Source organism: Cinclus cinclus, chromosome 17, assembly GCF_963662255.1.
Source record: "Cinclus cinclus chromosome 17, bCinCin1.1, whole genome shotgun sequence".
Classification (NCBI taxonomy): Eukaryota; Metazoa; Chordata; class Aves; order Passeriformes; family Cinclidae; genus Cinclus; species Cinclus cinclus.
In genome coordinates, this window is record NC_085062.1 from 8,711,000 (window position 1) to 8,728,288 (window position 17,289).

The window sequence follows — 17,289 nt, forward strand, 5'->3', positions numbered from 1 at the left end:
CTCCTGCCCTGTGAGGGGGACGGGGCTCCCCATCATGCCGAGATGGTGCTCCTGGGGCAGCATCAGCTCAACGCAGCAGTGCCCAATCACAGATGCTCCCAGGCACGGTTGTGTTGTCTCATGCACAGTGCTTTATTAATAACCCTGATTAATTGTATGAAGCCTTACCCTCCCATGGAGGCGAGGGGCGGTGGAGCAGGAGGGAACGGGCTTTGTCCCCCCGCCCAGCCCGGGGGCGGTGCGGCACGGCCGGAGCTCCCACCCGCACAGCCCTCGCTCCTCATCCGGTGTCCGCCGGTGCGGGGCAGAGCCACCACCCCGCGGGGCTCGCAGGCTCCCGCTGCCATGCGGTGCCCGCTGCTCTGGGCGGGCTGGCTGCTGGCCGCCGGCTGCCTGGTGGGTGCCACGGGCAGCTGCCGCCACCGCTGCTGCCCCGGCAGGAACAACACCTGCTGGGCCCCCGCTGCCCGCCGGGCCCGCTGCTACTGCGACTCGTACTGCCAGAGGACGGGAGACTGCTGCCAGGACTACCTGGCCATGTGCCGCCGTGCCGGTGAGTGGCGGAGGGGATGGCACTGTCCGCACCGCGCCTGGGGACACCAGCCTGTGCTGCTGTGGTCGGGGGCGAGTGTTGGCTGGTACGGATGTGTCTGGGGATACCGGCTGGGCTGGATTTGTAGCAGTGTCCCGGTTGTCCCCTTTTTTCCATGATGAATGTCTGGCTGTCCCCAGTGCAGTGAGAGAGCCCGTAGGGGTGGCCTGTGGTTTGCAGCTGATGGTAGCGCTGTCACTGCAAGCCCGAGAAGTCAGTGTGGGACCCAGCAGGACAAGCCCCGGTGCCGCCTCTGCTACTGTCACGGGCAGTGCCTCGCACTGGGACGGGGGAACCGGGGGCTGCACTGAGGGTGCCAAACAGGGCTCATGGGCTTGGGGAGCGCAGAACCAGCGTGTCCTGGGGACCCAAATCTGGGCGGGCAGGCACTGGCCACGGCCCCCTGGACAATTGCAGCAGTCAGCCCTTCCTAATCTCCGGGGGGATTAGCAGGGTCCCAGCTCAGCGCGATGCACTCAGGGAGAAAGTCCTGCGGAAGCAGCTCACAATGCCCCTGCTCTGGCAGGGTCACGAGAGAGGGGCTACTGAGGTCACTCTGGCCCTTGCCCTTCCATCCCTCTCCCCTGCTCTGCTCTTTCCATTGCTCATGACGCTGAAATTTTCTTTTCCCTCTCCTCCATCCCTGGCAGCAGTGGGCTGTGCTGTAGGGCCCTGGGGGCCGTGGAGCGTGTGCAGCTCCCGGTGTGGGGTTGGCAGCAGGGCCCGCAGGCGCCAGGTCACTGTGCCCCCCCGGCACGGAGGGGATCCCTGTCCTGACCTCAAGCAGCGCCGCGGCTGCCTGGGGCAGCACCCGACCTGCGGGACGGCCGAAGGTAACGTGGGCTGCCTGCTGCCCTCCTGCGTGCTCATCCCCGTGTGCTGCCGTCCCGGGGTGGCTTCAGTCATCCCCGTGCCCCTCACAGCTGCTCTTCTGCCAGAGGTAGCCAAGATACTCCCCAACTCCTTCTTCAGCCAGGACTTCAGAGATCCCTGGCGAAGAGCTGGGCTGCTGCTGCCGGAGGAGCCCTCTGGGTACTTGTGGAGTTGGGGTCCCTCTGTAACCTAACCCCTCTCCCCAAAGCTGGGACCCCTCCTGCACCCCCCCTGTGCTCATGGCCCCTTTGCACCCCCCAGACCCAGGGCCTTTTTTTGCTTCCCCCAGCCATTACTCTTCTCCCTGCCCCAAACCACAGCCCTTTGCATGCCCCACAGAACCATCATCCTTACCACCCTCCAAACAAGATCCCTCTGCACCCCCTAAATTCATGTCCTCTCTGCATCCCCCCAGAGCCATTACCCTTCTCACCTCCCCAACCGAGGCCCCTCTGCCACTCCCCCAAACCCACATCCCCTTTATACCCCAATCCTTCAAAAAAACCCCACAACCTCTGCCCCACCTTCCGACCACCATTTTGCCTCTTTCCTCCTCCCATTTTGCCCCCTCCCCAGCTCCCCTCTCCCCGGCTACTGTGGCTATTTCCGCCTGCGGCAGGTGGGACCCCTGTGCCGCAGGCAAGCCTGGAGCCGCCGGCTGCACCGGGACAAGCAGGTGTGTGTGGAATGCTGGGGGAATCTGTCCCACCACCGACCCCATTGCACTGGACACGGCCTGCAAGGAGCCAGGTGGGTGCTAATTTGTGGCATCCCCATCGAGGGATGTCTCCTAAGGAACATCTCTCCCTGCCTCTAAGGCATTCTCCTTTTATATTCTATAATATTTGTATACAAAGCTATAATTATGTTCAAATATGCCACAATATTATACTATACCATCATATTATTAAATGAATCAATAGTATGTCCTATAAACCAAAATTCTAATATAAACATATTTAAATAGAGTATCTGTGTTGGAAGGGACATACAATGATCATCTAGTCTGACTGCCATTATTATATATATGTAATATAATATAAACCCATATATAAAACTGTATTTGATTTTTAAGAATAGTATTTATTAATGGCACACCCCAGTTCTCACTGATTTTCCCTTCCAGGACATTTTGGGTGGCTGCTTCTGTGGTGGGGTGCCAGGGCTCATGGGTGCAGGAGGGCCTGCAGGAGGGCTGCATTTGCTCCCCACCAGCTCTCATCTTCGTCTAGGATCCCCCTGGGAAGGTGAGCTGAGCATCCACTCCTTGCTGGGGAGGTGGAGAATGAAATAAAAATGTGGTCTTTTTCATAATTTCACCCTCCTGCAGGTTTGCTGCTCACCCTTGGTGCCAGCTCCCTCCATTTTCCATTAAATATTTTGCTGAAGAATGGAAAAACACTTATAAAGACTGAAAATAAGTGAATTTCTAAAGTGTGGTGATTAATGGTAGAAGAACCAAGCTTGATGAGGTAAAGTCTGGGTGAGATGATTATGCAGTGGTGACATGATGTGATGATATCATGCTCAGCCATGACATCATACTTTCAATGAGCTGCAACTGGCAAGAAACCTAAGGATGGAGGCAGCATCCTTCCTCTTGTCTGAGCCCACTCCCTGCAGTATCAGGTGATCCATGCAGAGCAGTTCAGCCCTGCTGGGTGTTGCAGAGAGAAGTTAAACAGACACCCCAAGTCTGCACATGGGCGATGGTGCCGGTGTCCAGTTTCAGCTGTGGGGCTTGGCAGCCCCCACTGGAAGGAATGAGGCTGGACTGGGGAGTGCTGCTGCCCTTCCCCACTCCTCACCCAGCACCACATGACCTTGCTGGCGGGGTCCCTGCTCCTGCTTTGGGTGATGGCACCACAGCCTCTGATGGGAGCACATGCCTTGCCAGGGCTGGATCTTGCTCCACTGCAGGCAGAGGCTGGTGCCTGTTCGCTGCCCCAGGACATGTTTGGCTCCTGCAGCCTGCTCACACATCACCCTCCTGGCAGGGGAATTAAAAGGCTTCAACACAGGGAATGTTCTTGGCTTCTTTATTTGGGATAAAAGCCCAGGTCAGCCAAGGACCAAAGTGCTGGTTAAAAAAACAGGTGCTGGGAGCTGAGCATAGGGACATAGGTGAAGGCAATGCTCCACTGGAGTCCTCAGCTGGAGAGTTATAAACTGGGAATAACAGTGAGTGTGTCCCACACTGTGAGTGGGGATCCCCTGAGTTACACCACCAAACCTGCAGGCCTCGCTGCTGATTAGAGAGAGCATCCAGGAAATGGAGGGAGATGGCTGCAGGATTTCGTGTCACACTGCTGCGTGCCTGGAGCTGCCAGTCCCCGACAGCGGTCCCAGCTCTCCTGGTGCATTGTCCTGATTTGGCACAGGGGCCAGCCCATGCTGCACCAGCAGCCCCTCTATCAGTTCCAGCTCCTGCTCCAACTCCTGGGTGCCAGAGCCCAGGCCTGGCAGGGCAGTGGCACCTTCCCCCAGCACCTGCAGCACCTGTGCCACCAGCCGGGCCCTCACCAGCAGCACGGCCAGGGCTGTGTGAAGTTTGGCACAGCCCAGGGCCTTCATCCCCCAGGGGACAGCAGTCCCTGTGGAGAGAGTGGGTGAAGGAGCCAGGAGTGTGGCAGGGTCCCCCTGCCCTGGGGAACAAGGACACAGTTTGCTTGTCCCAGGCACTCCATGCTCGCCCTACCTTGGCTCCAGCAGTGTTTGCAGTACTGCAGGTCCCTCAGCACACCGGGGCCTGTGGCTTTCAGCCACTGCAGAGCTGAGGTGTGGAGTGGGCTGCCAGGGGGAGCCTTCTCCAGGAGCTGCACCAGGACAGGGAGCAGCTGCCGTGCTAGGACACCTGGCTCCGCAAAAACATTGGGTTCATCCTCCTTGTACAGGCTGGCAGCTCTGGGGGGAAAAGCCAAGGTGTGAGTGAAGCCAAGGGCTGGCCCTGTGGTACCCCACACTCCCTCATGCCAGTCCAGAGGCCCAGCAACTCACTTGTTGGCCCCCAGCTCCTCCACGACACTCCTGAGGTCTAAGATGGGGATGTGTTGAAGTAGTGAGTTGAAGGTGTCAGGGTGCTCCCCGAACTCTCCCAGAAGGAGCTCTAGGAGGCTCTGGAGCCCCACATTGTTCTGCACAAAGATGCAGCCATCTTGGAGCACCTCCCCCGGGCTCTGCCGCAGGAGGCTGGCAAAACCTGAGGCTTCATGTCGGACCTCCCTCTCCTCATCTTGCAGAAGGTGAATGGCCATGTTTATCAGCCTGAGGAAAGGGAAGAGCAGAGAAGCATACTGCAAACCCCAAAGCATCCCAGCCTGCTTGCAGGGGAGGGAAGGGTAAGACTTCAGAAGAATGTTTCCCAGGGCTTTTCTCCTGGACTGTGAAACACACAGCCACCACCCAAGAGCTTGGAGCTTGGAAGGGTAGGGGCTGTGGCGAGGATTGAGGGACCCAGCAATGCCATCTGCTGTTCATAACAGAATGGCTGCTTGTATTAAAATGCCACCGACACATTTTTTTTTTGTAGGCTGTGAGCTCTTGAGTGCCAGTGATTTTTGAATGAGTGGGGTTTTCTTCAATACCCATGGGTTTTTGCAGAGGACCCCTTTTGCAGAGTCCATTGACCTCCGGCAGGCTGGGGATGGAGGGAGCAGCGGTGCTGGGAACTGGCTGCCAGCACAGGCAGGGATGGGTTCAGCGACGTACCGCAGAGCCACAGGCGCGAGCGAGGCACGGGCAGCACGCAGGGATCGCTGCACCACGCCGGCCCCTGCCATCTGCAGGGAGCGGGCAGCCGCCAGCCGCAGCACCTCGGAGCACGTGGACTGGCTGCACTCCTCCAGCAGCGCACACCAGCGCTCCACCAGCACGCCATCCTCGTCCCCAAACCTGCCAGAAGCCAGGGAAGGAGAGCGAGTTCAAGCATACCTTTCTGTTCCATTAGGGCACCAAAGACTGCATTGAGATTGCAGGAGCCGGGTGCGATGCTGTGATTTATGGGAAAGAAGTCATGGCTCTGTTTCCAGTATGGACTAAGGAACAATCTGCTGGAAGAGTTGGGCAGCCCCCCAGAAGAAGCAGGGACCTACTGGTGGGCGAGCAGCAGGCTGGCAGCACACAGCGCCTGGAAGAGGAGATCAGGTCCAGGACACTCAGCCTCCACCATGTGCAGTAGCATCTCCAGGCATGATGCTGAGGAGCCCTGGAGCTTACTGGAAGCTTCCTGGGACCATGATGAGGGATCTCTGTAAAGATGCAGCAAAGCCTCAAGGTACAATCTCAGGAACTCTTTGTCCCCTCTCTCTTGCAGCACCGACCACAAGCTCTCCTAGTTGACAATGGGAAAGACGGTACATGGTTAGTGGTCCTAGCACTGCAGGACTGGGCAAGTGCCCTGCACCCATGCACCCTCAGCCTGGGGAGAATCAAACTTCTCAGCAATGGGATCTCAGGGGTCCCATCTGCACAGTGCATTGGGGCCCCCCTGCTTTACTTGGTGACTCTTGAGCCCCATCATACCAGTAATGTCAGCCCAAGAGCATTCTCCAGCTCCTTGCATGTTCCTCTCTCCCCAGAAATCACCCAACTCAGGATGGCAAGCTGGATGTCAGGATTGGGCTGCTGGAGAAGTGAGCAGACAGCAGCAATCTGCTCACTGTCCACCAGCCGGGCTGCCTCGCTGCACATGAAGTGGGCCATGGTTTGGTGGAGGATGGCTGAGCCCACCTGCAGGAAAAAAAAAACAGGATTCCCCTTCCAGTGCTCAGCCTGGAGTGACGGGTGCCCCTGTCCCTGTCCAGGCTCACTGGCAGTCAGGCATGGCCACGATTTTTCTGGCGGGAAGCAGTACCTGTGGCTCGGCACAGCTTGAATTTCCCCCCTGCAGGAGACTGCCCAGCTCGGTGCTGATGGTGTCATGGATGTAATGGGCAAAGCCAGGGCTGAAGGATTTGGGCAGGAGGGCGAGGACCTGGAGGAAGGTGGCACGGACGAGGGGGCAGCGCTGGGCAGGGGTGAGCAGCCAGCCCCGCACCTCCAGCTGCAGAGCCACGGGGTGCAGTGCCTGAGCCGACAACCTGCATGGAGAGACAGCCTTACCCCGAGGCACAATGCCGAGATGGGCACCCTTCTGTGGCCAAAAGGCTGCTTTTGGCACAGAGTGACCCCAGCTGGGGAGACAGCACGGCAACACTCACCCCGCAGTGCCCGTGGCAGAGTCCAGCAGTGCCCGCATCTGCAGCAGGTGCCCGTGGACAGCGTTGTGTGAGCAGATCTGTCCGGGTGCTGCAGGGAGCTGCCGGGCCAGCTGCAGGAGGAGCCTGCAGCGCTGGGGAGGGGGCACAACAGGCACCAGAGCCTTGGCAGCCATCGCTCGTACGGCGTAGATGGGGCTCTCTGCCAGCCCCAGCAGAGGCCCCAGGAAGGGAGCAGAGGGACTGTAGAGCAAAAAGGGCACCACGTGGTGATGCTCTGGCTGGAGTAAAATCTCACAAGAGCCAGGGCCAACCTCAGCACCGTGGGAGTCCTTCCCACTGCAGGAGCCCTTGGCTGAGGCACAGGATCTCCACTACCCCATACCTGCCAGGACTGTCAGTGCCAGGCTGCAGCTGGGCCAAGAGGGTGAGGATGGCGTGGAGTGCAGGGTGCAGGCGGGGCCCCCCTGATGTGGGTGCTGTGGCCACCTTGAGCTCTTCGAGCAGCACAGAGCCCAGCTTTGGGTGCTGCCCGAGGAAGGCATGCAGGCTCAGCCCCTCCGATGGGCAGCCATCCCTGTGGCTCCACGGCTGTCCCAGCAGCCGGGACGTGAGGGCACCTGCAGGGACAGAGAAGGCAGAGTCAGGTCCCATCCAACCCTGCCAACCCCCGGCACTTCACCCCTGCACACAGGCTCTGAACCCTGGGGGCTGTGGGATCTCTGTCAGTACTCACTGAAGAGCTGGATGGCCGCGTTCCTCATGGCCCAGCACGGCGAGCCCAGGCCCCGCAGTGCCAGGGCCATCATGGGCGTGGCATGGCACAGCACTGCCCCACCCAGCCCTGCCCCGCGGACCAGCGTCTGCAGCACGTGGAGGGAACACACCTGGAGAGAGCACACGGGGCTCAGTGACACCATGTCGGGAGGGGGGATCATACTACCATGTCAGGGGAAGAGGGTGGAAAGACAGGGGAGCCAAGAGGCCACCAGCTCCCAGGCTGCCAGGCTGCATGAGCAGGGCTCTGGGCTTCTGCTCACTCTCGTGATCTCATACCCAGTACCTGGCACAGCTCCCTTCAGGGGACCCAGCACAAACCACCCTGTTCCCAAAGGGGCTCCCGCAGCCAGGAGCACCACACTCACCTGCGGGAGGTCGAGGGTCTGGTCCCAGTCCTGTGGCAGTGCCATAGCAGCCAAGGTCAGCAGTGTCTGGATGCAGCGGGTCAGGAGTGGCCGTGCCTGCGCCGGGGCCTCCCCGCTGACGATGCAGAGGAAGAGCATGGGGAAGCCGGCAGCACGGCGCGTGATCGAGCTGCTCCGGGGCCCACTCAGTGCTTCCAAGCCCTGACAGAAAACCAAAATCACCTGAGATGTGGCTGGAAACCTGCCACCTGGAACCTGCAGCTGCCCTGACAGGAGGGCACCAGCTTGCACCAGCTCCACACCAGCATCCCAGCTGCCAGGAGGGTGCCTGTCCCAGGGAGTGGGGACACTGAGAAATGACCCTGATGCTCCCTGGGGCACACGGGAAACAAGAGGCACAATGAGTAATGTACCTGCTCCAGCACAGCCCGTGGGATGGCCTGCAGCTCTGGATCCGGGTGGTTCAGCAGAGCAGCACAGAATTTGGTAAAGCCCATGCTGCAGCCCTCCACTGCTCCCTGGGGAAGAGCAGTGTCAGGATGAGCACCCTAAAGGCTGCACCCACCACCCTCTTGTAACCCCAGAAAACTCTTTGTGAAGGGGAAGAGCAAGTGAGAAGACATGATGGTGTGGAGATGTGACAGAGTCTGGCATTGGGATCCCAGCCAGGGGACTTCCAGCCATCCCCACGCCCTTCCCCAAAGCAGACCCTGCCCCACTGCACTCACCCCCTCTCCAGCCCAGTATGCCAGGGCAGGGACAGGGCTGGAGGGATGGCCAAGGGCTCAGATATGCTCTTACCCAGTGCCGGCACCGCAGCAGGATTTCCCGGAACACCCTGGTGGACATCTGCAGGGTGGGGAGAGGCAGGAGGGGCCCCAATTCAGCAGGCAGTGCTGGGGATAGCAACAGCTCGGCCAGACCCCCCAGGAGCAGCCCAATCTCCTGGGAAGAAGAGGAAGGTCAGCAAGACTGGCAGAGAGGAGGAGAAGCTGGGCTGAGTGGCAGCAGAGCTCTGCTCTGCCACAGCAGGGGATTATCAGTATCTGGGAAGAAGCTGGACTCCACAAAGGGCAGGCAGGGAGGGGGTCTGCTTTTGGGGAGTCTGGTAGTTGCATCCTTCCTGGAAGGAGGTGAGGACACATATAAGAGTACTGAGGTAAGGACAGAAATTCCCCCATGTTCATCCCCAGAAAACAAGAATGACCCAAGGGGAGGTGAAGAAGCAGCAGGGGTGGGCTGGATAATGGGTGCCATGCTGGGCTGCCCCTCTCCCAATGCCATGAGGAGGCATCCCCACCTTCACTGACACCCAGCAGCATGTCAGGATCAGGCTGTGCTCCTCTGACAGCAGGACTGAGTCACCCTCCTCTTCCTCTTGCCCCTGGCCCTTCCCCAGCATGATGAGGGAGCCAATGGCGTTCCCCATCTCTGCAAATGATGGGGCTGCAGCTGCAAAAGGAAAAGCCAGGTCTGAGCAGGGTGGTGTTGGGCAGTGAGAGGGGGGTGCTGCTGGGCTTTGGGAGGACCTTCAGTCCCCTGTCAGAATGCACACAAATGGCAACGGCTCCTGCCCTGCCTTGTGCTCCACTCAGGACTGCAGCTGCATTTTGCCCACTGCTCTTTCCAAGCCATTGCTATAAGGGCTCTGCCAGCCCCTCCTGTCCCAACTGTTTTCATCTAGCACATGCCTCACTGCTTCTGGAAGGCTTTTCCCTCTAGTGCTGCTGTTCTCCGGTGGAGTTGAGAAAGGGACCCAAAGCCAGGCCCAGCCCCACCATGGTCCCCTGTTAGAGGCACTGAACCTAAAGCAAGTGCATTCCCCTTGGGCTGGAGGGTTGCTGTGCCAGGAATGACTGTGATGGCGCTGACAGTGGTTCCCAAGGATGGTTCCCAGGGCTGGTTCCACTCCCATGGGGACACATTCACCTTGCTCATCAGCACCGGGGCCTTGCTGGCTCTGCAGAGCACCCAGGAGGAGGGAGGTGATGTCTCTCACTGTGGTCACGAGGCGGGTGAGGAGCTCCTGCCAGCTCTGCACCAACTCTGCTGCCTGCATGGAGACGGCCACCTCCGGCACCTGGAGCAGGCACCTGCGCAGGGCTGCGATGGCTCCTGCAGAACATCCACCTCTGCTCACTGTGAGCAGAGCACGGCCCTGGCTCTCCTGCTTGAGCCCACAGCTGACATAGCTCAGGGGCAGGGCAGTGAACAGGGCCCTGGGTGAGGGGTGTGCAAAGCAGGGGGAGTGCCAGAACAGGGAAACCAAGGCAAGGATGTGGCACCAGCAATGAGCTGTGACCTGATTCCTGCCATGATTCTGGCCTGCTCCAGTTCCCAGACAGCTGCTGCAGGAGCTGCCCCCTACCCTGCCCAGCTGGGGCCATACCATGCATTGGTGTGCTGGCTGCTGCCCGCAGCAGGTCCTGGCATGCCACCTTGTACTGGGCTTGCAGAACATGGAGAAGGTGCTGGGCGAAGCACAGCCCTCGGCTGGGCAGTGTCAGGGCTGCCTCAGCCTCCAGGGACAGGCTCTTCATGGTGCCACTGTCTGACCTGGGGCAACAGGCAGATCCTGCTGTGAGTACCAGGGAATTCCCTGCCCATCTTGTGCTACACAGCTTCTTCCTCCCCTGATGCAGACACCTGTACCTCAACCCTCCCCAGCTTCCCACTGCAAGGCTACTGCAAACCCCACCTATGACCACAGACTGGTGAGGCACCAGTGCTGCCAACACACTACTGGGGCATCCTGTGCCACTGCAGGGAGAGGGAGGGGGATGCCAGGAGCTCATACTTCTGCAGGATGGTCTTCATCAGCACAGCTCCAGCTTCAGCCTCCTGCACTCGAGGGCTGCCCAGGGTGTCCTGGGCCAGCTGGAAGAGAGCCAGGGCAATGGGCTTGGGAAATGTGGCGGGGAAGTAGTGGACAAGCAGCTCTGAGGCCAAGTCTCTGATCTGCCGAGAAGACATGGGGAAAAGTGGGACATGGGAGAATGGGAAGCATGGTGGGCTTCCCCTCTGAGCCTGCATCTTTATGACCTGCCCTTAGCTTTAAGAGTCTCACCTCATTAGTGCTGTCCTGCAGGCAGCTCAGCAGTGCCAGCAAATTGGGCTGGGAGAAGAAGTCCCAGCAGCCGCTCTGCCTGGCGTAGCTCAGCAGTGTGGCCATGGTCCCTGTGATGGGGACACGGGGTGGTGGGATGGCATTGGCTGGGAGTATCCCCACAGCTGCAGGTCTAACTCCAGGTAGATTGCCTGTACTCACTTGGGGGCTGTCCTTTCTTCCTGTCAGGGCTCCAGGTGTCTGTGCAGGTCTCCAAAACAGCAGCCAGGAGGAGCAGAGCCGTCTTCTTCCTCTGGTAGCTGGAGCCTGGGCTGAGCGAGGCGATGCTGAGCCGCAGCAGCCATTCCACAAAGCCTGTGGGCAGAGGGCATGGCAGCCAGGGATGCCGAGCGCAGGTGAATCTCCCAGGGCTGTGGTGAAGGTGCTGGGTGGCCGCCTCACCTACTGCCTGGGTGAGCTGCTCAGCTCCCCTGGCCGGCCCGGAGCTTCGCGGCGCCTTCCCCCGCAGCTGGGCCAGCGAGCTGTCCCGCAGCCGCACCAGCGCCCTCCTCACCGCTGCCTGCAGCAGCTGCCGGAACGAGGAGGAGTCGCAGTTGAGGTTGAGGGGCAGGAACTCCCGTAGAAGCTGCACCTCGGTGCCCGAGAGGGGCTGGTTGGTGTTGGGGCTGCAGCAGAGCAGGCCCAGCGCTGCCAGCCGAACGCCCTCCTCGCGGGTGCCCAGGCAGCGGGAGAGCCGCTCCAGAGCCTCATCCCCCAGCGGCAGGGCCCCTGCCACATTCTTCTGTGCCTTCAGCAGTGACACCCAAGCCCGGAGTGACATCGTGTCCTGGCCACCAAACTGGGCGGCCAGCGGTGCCTGGGTGGCCGGGAGCTGCCGCAGGGTCCAGGTGAGGAGGTGGTTGGCAGCGTTGCTCTGCAGGATGGGCAGGGGAGAGCAGAGGGCCTGGGAGAGCAGGGGGAGCCAGCGCAGCGCCCACTGCTCTGCCAGGGCCACCTCTGTGCCCCGCTGCCCATCCCGCCACTCTCTGCACTGCTGCCGCACCAGGACCTTGTAGACCTCGGCAGCAGCGGGACACAGGTGGTTGGTGGAGAGGCAGCTCAAGAGATGCTGTGGTAGGTCTGGGTAGGCATCCAGCACCTGGGAGAAAGGCAGGTGACTCTCATCTCCCTGTTAGGCTGAAAGCTGCATTTGAGGGAAGGACAGATGGGTACAGACCACACTGTTGTCACCCCTGGCACTAGGCATCTCTAGTACCTCAAAGCTGCTTTTGGCTAGCTTTCACTGGGCACTGACAGGCAAAGCTGCCCTTCCCACTGGCACTCCCCAGGAATGCACTGCTGTAAGCTCACTATCTCAGGCATGCTAAAATAGCCCCTCTGGGTGGGAAGGCTCCCTGCCCACATAGCTGAGCTGGGTACAAGGTGACAGGCAGTGGACAGAGGCTGTGCCACCTCAGAAGCAGAGCCAGCTGACATGAAGACTCCCCATACACCTGCCTTCCCTACCTGCTGGCTGCCCATGTAGGGGACGATGGCACATAGGGGCACGTATCTTGCTTTGATCTGCCACGGCATTGAGACCACCCTCTGCAACATCCGTTGGTAGAGAGGTCTCTCCTGGTCCTCGAAGTGCTGGCACTCCAGGTGGTAGATCTCCAGGAGCAATCGGAAGGAGCTGTGGATGAACTTAGACACCCCTTCCACCTGTGGCAGAAGGACAGTAGAGGGGTGGGCTCCCTCTCATGTCTTCCGGCAGCAGGTGAAACACTGGGACATAGCCTTTTAGAGCCTGTGTGTGACAAATGCCATGATCTCAGCAGTGTGACTGCCCCTGCCCTGGCAGCTGCAGGCAAGGGAATGTATTTGGCTGATGGAGCTGAAGCAGGCAGGGATGTGTTAGGAGCTGGGGACAGCAGCTGAGCCAGGTGAAGGAAGAGCTGTTCCTAGCTGCCACATTATGGCCCTTTGGCACCATGTCCTTACCGGGGTCTCTGCGTTGCTCCACAGCAGCTGGGTGATCTCCTGGAGGAGCTCAGTGTCCTGGGTCAGGATGCGGGACCCTGTCAGGCGCCAGAGAGCAGCCAGGCCCTCCCGCAGGCGCTGCAGCCACAGTGCACAGGCTGCCAAAACAGAGAGCTCTGCTGCAGCCCCCGCCCCAGACTCACCTGCACTAGCACAGGCTGTGGGCTTAAGGACCCTGTGCGCAGGGGAAGCAGTTCCCCCTTAGGTACATAAGACCCCAAGAGGGTAAGCGTCCATTGGGCTGGAACAGAAATTAATAGCAGTTTCCAAAACAGCTACTGAGACCCAGAAAAGCATATTCCCTGGGAGATGATAAAGCACATGGGGACTCCATGCATCACGAGCACAGTGAACCTCCCTGTCATGGCAGGGTCACAGTCTCCTACCTTGGAAGCAGTAGTAGTGGCAGTCCTTCTGCTCCCTGGTCAGGGCACACACAGCAGGAAAGACCATGTCGAGCAGCAGGCAGGCCTGCAGGGGCACAGCAGCTCAGGGAGCAGGCAGGCACAAGATTTCCAGGGAGAAAACCCTGCCGTGAGACAGGCAAGGAGAGTGCTGCCTGGTTCTCCCACTCTTACAAAGATCACCTCTGCCCCTTGCCGGGAAGTCCTCAGCTCATGAGGACCTGGGAGAGGCTAGAGGTGGGCAGAGCTGAGGCTGTGCTCTGCAAGGACAGCCTCAGGTTCATGCCATGGGAACAGAGGGTGAACACTGCTTTGCTTGTATAAGGGCTTTTGGCACTACTTCGTTTCCCAGCCCCCCAGGAAAGAGAAATCTCTGCTTGGATGTCTTTGGAAAAAACAGGCTCCTTGGTTAACTGGCTGTGCTCAGCAGGATGCATGGAGCTGCTGGTGTGGAGGGGTGCAGCCTGGCTTCATCCCCCAAGGATCTGCAGGCACCATAGGCAGCTGCCAGACCTCTCCAAGGGCTCCCTCAAGTCCTATCTGCTAGGTTTGAGCTCTCCTACCTTATGGGGGAGGCCCTCCAGCTGGCAGCTGAGGATGTCCATCTTGCAGCACGTCAGCAAACCTCTGGTGAGCACCAGCTTCTCCAGCCCATCTGGTTCCAGGAGCGGGGGCACTTCCACCATCAGCTCCCCAAATTTCAGTTCCCCAGTGCCTGCTGGAAAATGGCTCCACTGCATGGAAGGAAGGTGGCAAACCCAAATGCTGCTCTGAGAGCAAGTGCCACAGCTCACTCCAGAGCATCCATGGGAGGTGGCCGGAGACAGCTGGAGCTCCCAGACCCTGAGAGACAGGCACAGCAGCAGAGTACAGCTTGGTGCCAGCCTCTGTCCCCTCACACCCAAACATGTGTGTAACCCTTTGCCAGAGGCTGTCCCCAGCTCAGGATGGAGCACGCACCTTGGCTGGGGAACTGGAACAGGGTCAGCACAGCACTGGCCCCATGCTGGGGCTGGGGGGCCGTGTTCACCAACATGCTCAGAGCTGTGCCTGCCAGCAGCCTCGTGTCCTTGGTCAGGGCCTGGACTCGCAGGGAGGCAAAGGCACAACTCAAAACACCATTTAAACCCCAACCACATTTAACTGCCCCTGCAAGCAGCTACATGGGATCTCTCAGACATGCCAGACATCGGGCTGTCTCTGCAGGCTTGCCTTGAGGAGGGGAGTGGGGAAAGCACCTGGGAAGGACAGCACTGCTCTGCTCCTTGGGACGGGCAGCTCCATCCCTCCCAGGGATGTACGCACCTTCCCCCAAATCACCTCCAGCAGCAGTCCCAAGACGCTCTGCAGGGTCTCACTCTTTCCTGACAGACTCCACACCAAGGGGGCCACATCCTTTGGCAGCACCTGGAAGACCTGGAGGCAGGCCTGGAGGAGCAGGAGGTGCCACAGAGATGATCAGTATTCCTTACCTCTGAGAAAGCAGCAATGCCCCAGGAACGGCCATTCAAAGCAGGTCGATGAGTCACATCCCTCTGGACATTGCTGCTGGTGCCCGGCCAGTCCTTGCAGGTACTGATCCTTGCCCCGCTTCCCGTCTGGCTCTTACCTTGATGACCAGGTAGCCCCATGTGCTGCCAGGTGTGGGCGGGCCCTGCAGCACCCGGCGCAGGGTGGTGGCCAGGCGCTGCAGCAGCAGGGCCAGGTTCTGCCGCCAGTACTGCTGGCCCAGGCTGCTCTCCTCCAGGAACATGGACACTGTGGGTAAGGGCACAGCATCAGCCCCTGGCCCTCCTGCAGCCAGCCCCGCTCCCAGCTCAGCCAAGGGCTGTGCTGTTGGCAAGTGAGGTAAGAACAGGGCTGGAATGCAGGGGATGCTTTGGCTTGTGTGGCTTCCAGCTGTGGGTGGGCAGAGCTGGATGCTGCTGGGACCCCTGTAGAGATCACGCTGATCCCTGCTCCCCTCCCATGAGCACAGAGGACTCAGTCTGGGTTTGCAGAAAGTGTTCTGTGCACTGGTGGTGTGAACTGGGAGAAAACCCTGGAAGGTAAGGAAAAGAGACTGACCTGATTGAAGGTCCCCAGGAGACAGCACCTGCAGGGACAGAAGGATAGTTTGTCCTGTGTGACAACATGCTGCAGCTCAGTACCTTAGGCAGGAGGGTCCTGCCAGTGCCAGAAGCTGCCCCAGGGATGAGCAAAGGGCTGGTGTGATAGGCAGCCACATGTTGCCAGCTGCAAGCAAGGGCAAACCCCCAGAACGGTGGGAAGTGAAGGACTGAAGGCAGCCCAAATCAGGAGGTGCCTGTGACACACGGTCTCCAGCCAAATCCCAGTGAAAGCCAGTGCCACTGCACAGCTGGGGCTCTCTCACCTCTCCCTGCAGTGCCAGGCCAGCCAGCAGCATGTCCACTTCCTGGGCCAACAGGGCTTCCTTCCCCACTGCCAGCTGGGTCACCATCTGCCAAGAGACACCCCCAAGTCAGCTGCTCTGCCCAGACCCCTGGGAGACACCAGCCACCAAGTGCTACTGGGGGAGCCTGCAGCACCTCTGAGCCCCTTTGCTGGTAAGGATGCCAGAAAGCTCCAGAACTGTGCCAGGAGTGGCCAAAGCCAACCCAGCCAATTGCCTTTCAGACCTGTTCCAGTTTCTGGAAGGAGCTGGAGCTGCTGGTTGCCTCCATCTGGAAAGCCAGGACACAGCGGAGCAGGGGTCGTGCCTCTGCCTCACTCAGCGCCCGCAGACCCTCACTCAGCACCCGTGTCAGCTGCAGAGCCTCCTCCAGGTGCTTCTCTTTGCATCTCTTGGCAGTACTCCTGGAACAGGACAAGGATAGGGGTGAGGATACCCTGGTTCGGTGAAGTTTGTAGTGGGGGAATATCCCGACTCAGTAGGATCTGCGACTGTGGTGACCCAGCCTGCGATGCTGCTCTCTGTTACACTCAGCATTGCACTGGAGCGAGGGCGGGGGGGGGGGGGGGGGGGTGGCTACACGAAATCCTCAAAGCTCAGCGCATGCAAGCTCGCGGTGGGGCAGAAGGGCTCGAAAATCCTAAGAACTGCAGCCCTGCTGCTGCTGCTGAGCAGGCTGGAAGGGAACGGGGGGCAGGTGAGCGTGGCTCGAACCCCTCGCTGGGTACGGATCTCACACTCCCTCCGCTCCTCCCTCCCGACCCGCGCCCGCGGGATGCACGGACGCTCCACACCGCGGCTTTCCCCATGCACCCGCCACCGGGGGGATACCGGGAGCTCCCTCCCTGCGGCCCGCCCTCTTACCCCGCGAAGTGCCGCAGGCAGCGCAGGCAGGAGAGCACTGTGGGGGCGAGGCCCCGAGTGCCGTAGAAGGCAGCGCAGGCCCGCGCCTCCCGCTCGGCGCCCATGGCGGCAGCACCATAGAGCCGGGCCCTCACGGCGCTCGGCCGCGCCCCCTGGCGGTGCCCCGGCCCCGCAGCGCCCGCAGCGGCACCGCCGGGAGCGCTGGGCGGGACCCGCCATCCTTCCTCCATCCCGGCCGGGGAACGCCGATCTTTCCTCCATCCCGGCCGGGGAACGCCGATCTTTCCTCCATCCCGGCCGGGGAACGCCGATCTTTCCTCCATCCCGGCCGGGGAACGCCGATCCTTCCTCCATCCCGGCCGGGGAACGCCGATCCTTCCTCCATCCCGGCCAGGGACCCGCACGGTCTGCAAGGCAGGGATTAAAAAGTATCATCCCAGGATGTTTCCGTAGTCGGGGAAAAGCGAGATAACCCAGAACTTCCAAAAATCGGTGCTGCCTGCCGAGCACGGAAGGATTTGGACGGCATGAGGCGGTGTAAGATCTCTGAAATGCCAGCTGGAGTGCTTCAGGGTGAAGCAGTTCCATCGTGGTTCATTGCGGAAGAGGAGGTTTGGTACACCCCAGTCCTCCTGATACACCATGGACACCATCTTTGCCACGCAGCACCACTATTGGTAGCATCACTAATAACACTACTACCCAGTGGAGAGA

The 17,289-nt window shown here is 60.1% G+C and overlaps 2 protein-coding genes across 4 annotated transcripts; one reads left to right on the forward strand and one right to left on the reverse strand.

The window, feature by feature from the left end:
- The first annotated feature begins 42 nt into the window (after positions 1 to 42).
- On the forward strand, positions 43 to 3,466 carry LOC134050965 (somatomedin-B and thrombospondin type-1 domain-containing protein-like). 3 transcript variants are annotated; one of them, XM_062504417.1, is made up of 6 exons: positions 43 to 553; positions 1,243 to 1,425; positions 1,531 to 1,624; positions 2,042 to 2,215; positions 2,592 to 2,712; positions 2,796 to 3,466. In XM_062504417.1, exons 1-5 carry the CDS (start codon positions 43 to 45, stop codon positions 2,695 to 2,697), a joined length of 1,068 nt encoding a protein of 355 aa, XP_062360401.1. In that variant the 3' UTR covers positions 2,698 to 2,712; positions 2,796 to 3,466. The 3 variants fall into 3 exon arrangements, with proteins under 3 accessions (XP_062360401.1, XP_062360399.1, XP_062360400.1); XM_062504415.1 differs by having other exon boundaries at positions 1,243 to 1,624; XM_062504416.1 differs by having other exon boundaries at positions 1,243 to 1,624; positions 2,105 to 2,215.
- An 84-nt stretch (positions 3,467 to 3,550) lies between these two features.
- On the reverse strand, positions 3,551 to 16,828 carry LOC134051050 (tRNA (32-2'-O)-methyltransferase regulator THADA-like). Its single transcript, XM_062504557.1, has 31 exons — positions 16,576 to 16,828; positions 15,938 to 16,115; positions 15,673 to 15,759; positions 15,366 to 15,393; positions 14,908 to 15,056; positions 14,604 to 14,726; positions 14,259 to 14,379; positions 13,862 to 14,016; positions 13,281 to 13,365; positions 12,856 to 12,992; positions 12,379 to 12,576; positions 11,314 to 12,010; positions 11,074 to 11,226; positions 10,873 to 10,982; positions 10,603 to 10,763; positions 10,195 to 10,361; positions 9,735 to 9,920; positions 9,106 to 9,257; positions 8,607 to 8,750; positions 8,219 to 8,323; positions 7,806 to 8,006; positions 7,397 to 7,547; positions 7,046 to 7,280; positions 6,664 to 6,903; positions 6,318 to 6,543; positions 5,987 to 6,193; positions 5,557 to 5,795; positions 5,174 to 5,356; positions 4,463 to 4,729; positions 4,164 to 4,369; positions 3,551 to 4,059 (listed from the first exon to the last, which is right to left on the reverse strand). Exons 1-31 carry the CDS (start codon positions 16,803 to 16,805, stop codon positions 3,767 to 3,769), a joined length of 5,814 nt encoding a protein of 1,937 aa, XP_062360541.1. The 5' UTR covers positions 16,806 to 16,828; the 3' UTR covers positions 3,551 to 3,766.
- Between the last annotated feature and the right edge of the window lie 461 nt (positions 16,829 to 17,289).